Here is a 10996-nt window from a genome sequence, read left to right on the forward strand (position 1 = left end):
TGCTTTAACACTAGAGGCTTTGTCTATACCAAGTGTTCCTGGGTTGTGTAATGATGTAACATTGGTAGTATGATATTCTGGCTCAGATTAGTTGTGAAATTTGCTAATGTTCCTTCCCTTCCTAAGACCTGAACTCTCTGTTTTCTGTCCATCTGCCGCTTCTGAGACTGCACTTTATTTCACATGTGTGGCTCTTTTTTCCACCAGTGTGATTCTTTCACAGTCTTTCTGCCATCTTAAATCTGGGATTTACACTGTACAGGGAATGTAGCTTTCTTGAGGGTCCAAATTTTATTTATATATTTATTCTTGTACTGATGGATTTAAACCTGCTGACTACTTAGAATTAGAAGTGAAGACAAGACTTCTGTAACTCTTTCTTTTTGTAAAGTTTCTGCTAGGAGTGTCTAATATAAGTGCTTGATTTTTAGCCTAAAATAAGTCTATGCATGAAACAAAAATAAAAAGCTGTTCAACAGGAAAAGACTGGAACATAACTAGATATTGGATGACTTGTCAAGTGAGCTGAGAGAACATCTTATGTAAGTCTTCGGTCACTAGTTTGAATATTTTGTTTTCAATATTAAGTCATTATATAAATTCTACTTCAGTAGTTCAAATTGCAACTGAAAACTGTATTTAGTTGTGAGCAGGAAGAAAACTGGAGGCCTACTGGAATGAATTGAAAGCTTTAAAATGCATGGATTCTTTTGGTGCTGAGGAAGTTGGATAACTCCTGTGCTTTGAAAAATGCAGCAGCTGTGTGTTCTGCTGCTACAGGAACAAAGAGGTCACTGCCCTTACAGATCTGCTTGCATAGTTGGTCCTTAACCGTATTCACTTTTTTAACTCAAAGCATTCTGATGAAACTGGGTCAGAGTGTAACTACACATGTAGCTATGCTGGCAAATCTGAACCAGCTGTAGTGTTTTAGCCAGGGTGAGCTGTAGATGAAATGACATGTCTGACTGCAACAGCAAGCTGGGCCGAACTGTAATGACTGAGGCCCCTATTCAAATCTGCTAGTTCTTCTTGGCTCCATAGCAAGTTGCTGGTACATGGTAATGCCTTAAAGCAGCTACAAATGACTGCTCAGTGAATGTAAATTTGGGCCTTTTGGGAGAAAGCAATGGAGTAAAAAGAAAACAGGACCATTCTGTAACTTGCTATTAATTTGTGAGTCTAGTGCTTTATACCCTGAGTAGTGTCCTGCTTGCAGCAGGATACCTGAGCAGCTGTGGCTCTGCAAATTCCACTATGAAGCGGTATCCTTGAACGCAGCCAGTGCTTTGGTAGTGTCTGCAGCAAGATTGAAGAGAGCTCTGCTCGTAGGCCTTTATTTGCCATTTGTTTTGATAAGCCTGTAGAGGAATGCATTTCCTATTTAGTTTTTTGTACCAACGTGCCTTTTCATACAGTGATACAGGTAGTATCGGACATCTGTACCAGTACATGCCTAAAATGAAACGTATTTTTGTCTACACAACTTCATATCTTGCTCTTATTTGTGCCTGTGATGAAGCTTTGTATGTTTAAACAGCACAAACTGCCGTTTTTGCAGTTTCTTCCTTGCTTCATTAGCACAAAGCGAAAACGACCATTAGTACTGGTGCTACTTAAATCAGTGCAGACCTGCTTCATTATAAAGGTGATTATGATAGAGGAGGGAGTATTTTAATCCCTTGTTAAAAATTGGATTAATCCTTTGAGGTGAGTGTCAGCTGAAATCTGTCAGTACATTGATCTTTGACAGTGAAGAGAGTAGCTTAACACTAGATGTTCTTTTTCTTTGAGAAGCATTTTCAAAGCGGGCATCAGTACGGTTCAAACTGTGTCTGGTTTGGTGCTGCAGCTGAAGCAGAATGCTGTTTGGGTGGTCTCTTCTGCTTCAGCGTTAGCATTTAGGAGGGATCCTTCCCATACCAGTCGTGAATTTTAGGAGAGTTTGCAGAACACAAGACTACTTCAGCTGGGGTAGTGGATGTGAGGATCTGCTTGCTTTCCCTACCACAACTTGAAGTATGAGGACAACTAGAATTCAAGAGACCTTTTTCTGTGGGGAAGACAGATGAAGAGAAGGCTGGCTTCTGTGCAGGATTTTTTTTTTTTCCTTGTTGAGGGGGGGGGGGAAGATTATTCCTAAACCTTGTGTGTTTAATCCTGCTAAATGCTGCTCTCTCTGATCTTACTGATTAACATTTGAAGCCTATAAAGCTAGGGTATCAGTTATTTGAAACTAGTAGCATATAAACATTTTAATTAAAAGGAAAAGAAGGGGGGGAGACCAGTATCACGGTGCCTACTCTGTGGGGAAGATATACACACAAGTATTTTGTTACTTGCTTTGCAGAGTATTGTAAGAGGCAGCTCTTTTCCCAGAGAACCTGATGTCCAAAAGACTTAACCTGCTTCAGTGTTTCTACAGCTTCAGCTCTATATGTTTTATAATCGGGAATGTCCTTTATATGATTTATTGTGGTTTTTGCTTGGTACAGAGATTTATTTACTCTCTGAGGATGTGCATTGGTGAACGGGGAAGGGTAGGACCTGTAGCAGCAGAAGTAAGCAGGCCGTAGATGCATGAAGTTGTCTGTGTATGACACGAGTAATGGGAATGGGTGGACATTAAGCACCAAATTTGTAGGAAAAGAAGGTCTTAGCCTGCAGAGCTGTGTGCTACTATGCTTCTAGTGCAATAAATATTTTTGCAAAGGAAATTATCAGAGGTAATTTTGGCTTAAGCTTAGCAATTTTTAGCTAATACAAAATGAGGCCCTTTTTTCCATAATCTTCAATGAAGTGGATGTTCTGGGGTTGCGTTGAGGGGGGTTGTTTAAGGCTCTTGCCCTTCCCTCTAGTATGCTTCCTTCTCATTAGTGCTCATACAACTGGTTATACAACTATACTGTAAACCAAAGTGGGGAACATGCTTGATATATTGTAAAGAGTTTGGTTGCTTTTTTTCTTTAAGATGAATCAATTCTGTATTCACAGTAACAGGATGACCCTATGAATGTTGCCCAAGCACAGCCTGGGGGGGATCAGGCAGAGCCCACAGGTTATTTCCAGCAGCTTTACAAGCACCACGTTTGTTTTGTGACACCTCAAACCAAGTGGGACATACCTGTAGCCATGTTGATCTCAAGACCTTGCTGTCACTTTGGCTATGAAGTTGCTTCAAGTTTGTACTGAAGCCAAGCTAGGAGACCAGTTTTGAAATTATGGATACAGTATGCACTTGGGATATATTTTACAGGAGGCTTGATGCTCAGCAAGGGCTAGCTGCCCCTAAAAAGGGTTGTCCTATTTTTAGCCTTGTCACTTCCTTTGCACTGTCTGTCAGTTCTCTAGAGTTGATCTTCTGTCAGATCAGCAAGCTCTCCAGTCCACCAGAATAAATATTCCTGTTTTCCATCAGGTGAATGAACTGATCTGGCTCAAGGAAGGGGCAGGGGTGCACAGCAGGGGCCAGGGCTGTGGGAGCAGGCTCATCCCTTTCACAGCCCTTTGAGGCTGCAAGTTCAGTGACAGCCCACCATTACTGGCTTATGTGATTGTTGAATTTAGCAATACTATGGATCTTCCTGCATGAGGAATTATGGACAGTTTTGGAACAAAAATCATCTGAAGCTGAGCTGAGAACTGGAGTGAGGGGAGGTCTTCCCTCTCCCCAAAACATCTCTTCAATGATCCCTTGCTGTTCATGTTTGTTGAGATGGGGACAGAGTCCTGCTGCTCTGCTTGCAGCTGTTTGACTTCTGCCTGAGCAGTGAGGAAGGAAGGTCCCTCAGGCACAGTGCTGGGTCATCTTGGCCTTTGCCCTTGTGCAGTAGTGGATGTGTACAGGAGAGGCATGTCTGAATTGCAGTGGCAGGAACCAGCAGCACTTGGATTTCTGTTCCTTTATATTTTCAATGCCTGTTTCTGGCTAGTGGTTCTCCTAAATGCTTCAGGCTTGCTCTGATGCTGAAACAAGTGGTTCCACACATCTTCAGCTCGACCCTCTCATGCCCAAACAGCACATGTGACAAACACAAGCTCAGAAACCAGTCTATGTTAAAACTAATTGGCAAAAGATGGAGTGGTTGGTTTTCTAAGTTTGATCACTTCCTTGATTCATTTCAGTGCATGTGAGCACTGAGAGGAGGGGAACAGCATGGGAGAGGGAGTGAGAAGCTGGGGAGCAAGAGCTTATTATACTGGTTTGGCATTCTGTGGCTTTAGGGTTCAAATAGATCAGTTCAACCATCTAAGCAGCTTACAGGCGGCTAAAATGTGTGTTGTCCCTCCTGGTCACGTGTCATCGCTCGCATCAGTTCCAGAGTTTTTCCCCTGTGCGTTCTGCTTTTTTCTTTTTGTTTTTGTGGCTTTTTTTTTTTTTTTGTGTGTGTGTGTGAACTGATTGAGCTCACTGAACTGTCAGAAAACTTTCTATGGTGGTGATGGCCCTTTTTTTTTCCTGGTGGGTTTTTTTGGTGGCTCAGGGGACTAATGGGGTGGATGAAGGTCCAGCTGAGCGCTGGTGTGGGCAATTGTATGTGCTCGCCCCCTTCTGAATGCAACGAGCTGTTGTATTAGTTCAACTTCTTTCTCAATTGACTTCATAACATTGCATCAGTTTGATCCTATCTCTTCTCCATTTTATTCCCCAAATATTAGCAACCAATGAAGGTTCTCCTGCTTCCTGTGGCTTTTATTAAAACTCTTCAGAAGAATCCCTGGCACTTCCCCTTGGAGATTTAAGTGTTCTGGAGCCTCATGCCAGTGGCTTGTGCTTTGGCTGGTGGCAGGATCCACTGATTAATGAACTTGGGAACTGGCTTAGCTGGAACTCAGTCCAGCTTTTCTTGTTTTTCTTCTGGGCATCTTTGTGCACCTTTCACAATTTGTTTATTGAATTGGAGCAGACTCTTTTTTTTTTATGTCCATGTTAGAAATTTTTATGCTGTGATTGCATTAGCATCTGGTCTCTTCAGCAACGGTTGTGTTGGGGAATAAGAAAATTAGCAGTAACTGGTGCTGTTACTGAGTTCCTGTGTGCTGCTTGAAGCTAACTATTGAACAGAAAGGCAATCATGGTAGATTTTGAAAGTTAGTGTGGTAGGGTTCTTCTAATGTGCTGCTGTCTAAAATTGAAAGGATTGATATTTGTATTGTGACATTGAATCTCTATTAGCCCTTGAAATATTCTGTCCAAAGTGGCTTTTTTAATTGGTCTTTCAATCTTAAACATTCTGTACTAAGAGTGACTTGCGTAAGGATTCATCGTTAAATTGGTTGGAGTTACCAAAGCATGGAAAAATCGTGTTCATTTACACTCTCCTGAAATGGCTTTGCTGATTGTTGGGCCCAGCATAAGAATTCAATTCCCACATGCGCTACTTGCAGTTTCGTTCTAAAGGGCTGTCTGGAGAAAGGCAGGAATGAAAGTGCTCTTTCAGCTACAAGTACAGTACTTCAGCAAAATCAAATTTAGCTGTCGTTTGAGGTCAATGGGGGCTTTGTATGTCGAAAGCAAATGCTTCTATATTGGGTGGGGGAGTGCAGTCAAACAGCTGAAATAAACTTAATTGCAGGTTGAAGCTGAGCAAGATATTATCAGAGACATTTTTTTTGTCTTCCTGCCTGTACATCATCTTTGTCTTATATCTTGAATACTTTCTCATCCTTAGGGTACCTTACTGCTGTGAACAGAAGACTTGACTGTCGTTTCTGTGTTGCTGTTAGCTTTGCAACCTAGAGGTTTGCTTTTGAGGTATCAATTTCGTATGGTTTGGGGAAATGAAAACAAAATGCAATGGATGTGGGTGTGAGAGGAGATGAGGATATTTGTCTAAAAACAAAATAATGGGAAACTTGTTTGTATTTGGCTTCAAATACATCTTATGTAAAAGGAAATCTTTTTACCCTGGTGTACTTCTTACTGTCGTTTAATCTAGTTTTATAACTTGGCAATTGGCGAAGTATTAAATATCTTGAAACCCCTTCCCCTCTGGATTTTCTTTTCTTTGCTTTTGAAATACATGTTGATGTTACTTGAAAGATTGATCCTCTTTTTTCTTTTTTCTTTCTTTCTTTTTTTTTTTCTTCAGTAATATTGCTTATCATTGGTTTGACTTGCAAGAATTAAAATTATCCATGCTTCGGCCTAATTCTTAATTGGGAAGTATGAAATGGTAGACCTAAGTTGATCTTGAATGAAATAATTGATACCTTGAGATACTTAGTTTCTTATTGAGAAGGGTGGGTTTTCTTTCAAAACTGATACAAAAAAGGGTAAGAATATAATGGTGGAGGAGGGGGCAAAAAATGGAAAATTAATTTTATCTCACTGAGTGACAGACGTCAGTAACTGATTTACAAGTTAGATCATTTGAGAATAGTTAGGAGGCTCAGAACACTGTTGAAAATGGTCACGTGTTGTAATTTTCTTGTATTAAGAAGGTTTACAGATCTTTACAAGCCAGAGACAAAAAATACAAAATGTACAGTGTTTATGAAAACTAAATCTAAGGATGTTATATGAGTTGCCTTGATATTATCCCTTTACTTCTCATTTTTAGTATTTTTTCACACAAAATTTATATATGGAAGGTATGTGTACCTAGTCTAGTATTTTTGACTGAAAGGGTGATTTTCTTTTTGCATGTGAAAAATCATAATACGGGTTTTGTGGTAAGTAGTTTTGTCATCCTTCACTAATGACGGAGTGACTAAACAGTAACTTGCCAATTCATGTGACTATTGTTAATTATAATTATTATGCAGTAAGTAAGCATGTGTTACCATGCTTGTCTTTCAGTTTATAGTTCTCATTCACAGTACTGGGTGTTCAAGTTTCAAGAAGAGTAGGTGTCCCCCTCACCTACCTCCCCTTAACTTACTTCTGGAAGCAGTAATACTTGCAATATTTTCTAAAATGACTTTCTTTGTGGGCTATATATTGACCATAAAATGGTGGGGCTGGAAGGGTCTGTATGTATGGGTCATGCAAAGCATACATATCACTGCATTTGTATTATTGGGCAGACTTTTTAGACTTTTTAGGAATGGGTGTTCAGTTACCTGCAAGGCATCTTTTCTAGAAGATCTTTTTGCTGCGTGTCACTGAGTTATAGGAAACTCCAGGTTTTCAGACGTCAACTGTTAAAGAAGGGTTTTCTCAGAACTCTAAATACTGGGTTATATGTATCAATTCCAGGTTTATAGAAGAAGGGAAAATGGCTCAAGAAACTAACCGTAGCCAAGTGCCTATGCTTTGTTCCACTGGTTGCGGATTTTATGGGAATCCTCGTACAAATGGCATGTGTTCGGTGTGCTACAAAGAACATCTTCAAAGGCAGAACAGTAATGGTAGAATTAGCCCTCCTGGTAAGTATGCTAACATATGTCTGTTTGAACAACTGAAAATGACACAGGAGACAGCAACTTGCTTCCTGATCATGTCCAAATACTAGAAATATAGGAGCATTAGTGTAAACTGTTTTATTCAAGTATCTTACCTTATGGAATGAGCTTGGAAGAAATGCTTATAATTTAATCGTGCTGTGATTAATCTGCTCAGAAGTAGACTCTTGCTGATGCTTTTTGTATTAATCTGAGTGTTTCCAATTTGATGATATAAAAATGCAGGAAAAAAAATACTACACCAACATATTTTTCCTGAAATTACTGGCAGTAGAGATAACGTTTAGCTTGGGGAATGTTTGTGAAAAGCATTTAAAATACAGGTATTTAATTTCTGCAGCCTGATGCTGAAGGATTAACCTGTAGACACTTTTTAAGAACAGTTTCTCCTAACTTCAGATAGAGATACTTTTTGTTCTTTTTGGCCCAGTGCCCCATGTGCTATGGTCTTTCCTACAAAGCAGATTTCCCATTGAAATAAGTGCTGTCTTCCTACATTCACTCTCTAGAAAAAGCTAGAGGGCTTTTCCCCCTTTAAATTAATGGTAGTGCCCTCAGAAAGAAGAACCCTTTTCCTGCTCTGTTCACCCCGATGTTTTCAACTTCAGCGTGTTCTGCTGGGGGAAGGAGGTTTAGGGAGTGCTTCCCTGGAGCTTCTAAAATGTCTCTTCTGGCTTGGCTGAATACTGACAGCAAGGAATCTCATGGTGCACTCTTGAAGACTTCTATCCTTGACTTTAATATTAAAACTTTACTTTTAAAATTGAAGCAATAGCTTCCGTTGAAATCTGGGGACGTAGGTTCTACAACTTCAAAATGGATCCTAAGTTGGCATTAGGATGCTATGCTACTGTTTCTCACAGATCCATCTTGGTTTTTTTAAACAAAACCTAAGCTTACCATTTCAGAATACTGCCGTTTATGCTGAGCAAGCTGTTTATAGATGCTTTAATTAGCAGAAAATAGTAACTATTTTAAAGCTTCAGCTTCAGAATTTTGTGTCATGCAACTTCTGGGGGCCTGGGGCTGGAATGTGATCAAAATATGGCCAAAGGTAATTACTTTTCATAAATTTATGTTTCATTATGACATATGCTGAGATTCAGTTACTTTCCTGACAGGTGTCATGGGGGTCAAAGAACAATTGCATTGTATAACTTTTGTAATCCCAGGAAGTCGTGTAATGCATTTTACATTACTGTCTTCCTTCCAGCAACTTCTGTCAGTAGTATAACTGAGTCCTTACCGGTTCAGTGCACAGAAGGCAGCACCCAGGAAACTCAGTCAACTTTAGATTCTACATCGACTCCATCTATGCAGCCAAGGTAAGCTGTTTCTGTCGTTCTGTGGTTTTATGTAAAAATCTGTATCAAGATGATTAAATGAAGTGTACTGATACTGCATAATTAAATGCTAGGACCTGGATTAGGAAAACGTGTAAGATTTAACTGCTAACTTTAAAGCATGGGATCTATCAGTAAATAGTAGCTGATCTGTTAGATGCATCTTGCATTCAAATGCAAATTCATCTTTAGAATTTAGCCTCAATAGGAGCTTTGCCAGCTTCATGCTGTTCTACAGAGACTTGTCTGGCTAGTCTTCTGACTCCACAACGTGCAGTTGGTTGTACGTTTACCAAAGGAGAGCTCTTTCAGTCTTAGAAACTTGAGGATTTTGTAAAATGGCAGAAAGCTGTTTACTAGAGCTGTCATAAATAAATGTATGATAATGCGTGAACAAACTGGTTGCTCCACAAAAAGTGGAGCATACTACAACAGGGGAAGGATATATCTGAATCTTAGTACGAGTTGTGCTGCTGAACTGACTTCTTATTAAACAAGTAATTTCCAACTGGATTATTCAAGGAGACATAACGTCCTCTTGTAAATCACTCAGACTTATTAAGTGCTCTCCATTTGTAAAAGCTAAATATTTGTTTGTATTTAGTGGCTGCATTTCAGTTTAGAATGACACAACCAACAGTGACTTACATGCTTTGGAAATATTTTGAGTGAAAAATGTTACGTGTTACACTGTGGAAGCTAACTTGCGGTAATGCTCATTCCAACTTTCCTTTAAAAATCAGAATGTAGTAAAACACAGGCTGAGGGTGATTTCATCAGTTATTGTTGGCTGATTCTGTTCAGACTGTGTTTTCTGCTCCTTAGCTTTTTATAGGAGGTGTTATCTCATGCTTGGATCCTGCATATGAACTGAGAACTAGGTGTCATGCTTGATGCTATATTTGGTCTTTCCATTCTGGGATTTCTAATTGAGGTAGAAAATAGATATCTTACCCTTATACAACTCTTCTGGTATGTGTTTAAAAAAAAAAAAAAAATCATCCAGGTCAGTGTACAGAGGTGAACCAATTAGTGCCTTGGGTTTGTTTTCTCACACAACCTTTATAGTACCATGAATGAGAAAGAAGTATCTCTTTGATCACTAGTTTGATTACTGGTTACAGGAGAAATGAGTGGATGGTTGCTCTTAGACTTGCACTTCAAAAAAAATCAGTGTCACTTGTTCTTTTTTCCAAAATAAAAGCAGGGATTCAACTTCAGTCTCTGGTAATACCTCAGAGTTATGATACTCTGAGGAAATGTCTAGTAAATTGACAATGCCCTTTTGTAGGTGACCAAACCTGCAGTTCAAGACCTAAGTGCAATTCTTGGCAACTAAAATTGCGACTCCAATGCCCTGGTGGTGTCATGGACTCCTGGTAGGGCTTTGCTGGTTCATGGGCTACTGGATAATCCAATTTCTTCGACTGAGTGAATCCCTAAGTGGAAAGGGAGAAACAAATTGGGTGAATGGGGTAGTGCTATCTCTCGCTTGGGACTTCAGCTCTGTCTTGTTCCACAGTAGAGCTGCTGGATGAGCTGTTTGGCTGTGAGTGACTGCTAGTATTGAATCTCTCTCCTATAACTGTCCAAGGTATTAGTTTTCACCCATGCTGTGATTTTAGCAGTAGGGCTGACAGGGTTGGGAAGTTTGGCCAGCACTACTTTACAGTGCCAAAATCTAAGGGGTTCTGTGTACAGCTGCAGATGCCTTATTTCTGGAAACATTGACATGCTGCAATTTCCTTGTTCGTATCCCGAGAACACCAAAAGTAGCTCCTCTACAATTATCTTGCTGACTTCTGTTAAAAAAATCCTTGCATGTTGAATGTTGCATTGTTGCTTCTGTGTGGAAGGATGGTATGCCAAACTACTTGAAAATATTTTTTCCCTTTTTATAGTTGAACTGGTTTATTGCTTTCAATATGAATGCAAAAATGTTTAACTTTTTCATCAATTCAGATTGTCTGGTATTCTTAGACACTGTGGCATTTTTAAGTGGTTAAGAAACAACTTCAGAGTGAAAAGTTTTGGCATGCTCTTTCATCAAGATGTGGTCTAATGTATTTCTTTCAGGAATGCTTTATAGAACATGGACATGCCTCATGAACATCATAACATTTTTTTTTTTCTTTTGCCCCACAGCCCTGTGTCAAGTCAGTCACTTTTAACAGAATCTGTAGCATCATCCCAACCAGATAGTACGGCTGTGGACAAAACAGTACCTGAGACAGAAGATTTGCAAG

The 10996-nt window shown here is 39.7% G+C and overlaps 1 protein-coding gene across 8 annotated transcripts in view; it reads left to right on the top strand.

Moving 5' to 3' along the window:
- Nucleotides 1-10996, top strand: part of ZFAND6 (zinc finger AN1-type containing 6) — a 39136-nt gene that overhangs the window by 19263 nt on the left and 8877 nt on the right. For all 8 annotated transcript variants that reach the window (XM_052807046.1, XM_052807050.1, XM_052807043.1 and 5 more), the window contains 3 exons: nucleotides 7202-7371; nucleotides 8621-8732; nucleotides 10896-10996. In XM_052807046.1, coding sequence (XP_052663006.1) covers nucleotides 7221-7371; nucleotides 8621-8732; nucleotides 10896-10996 — 364 coding nt within the window. In that variant the 5' untranslated portion in view covers nucleotides 7202-7220. The remainder of the gene's footprint in view (nucleotides 1-7201; nucleotides 7372-8620; nucleotides 8733-10895) is intronic.

The sequence above is a fragment of the Harpia harpyja genome, chromosome 14 (genome assembly GCF_026419915.1).
Source record: "Harpia harpyja isolate bHarHar1 chromosome 14, bHarHar1 primary haplotype, whole genome shotgun sequence".
Lineage (NCBI taxonomy): Eukaryota > Metazoa > Chordata > Aves > Accipitriformes > Accipitridae > Harpia > Harpia harpyja.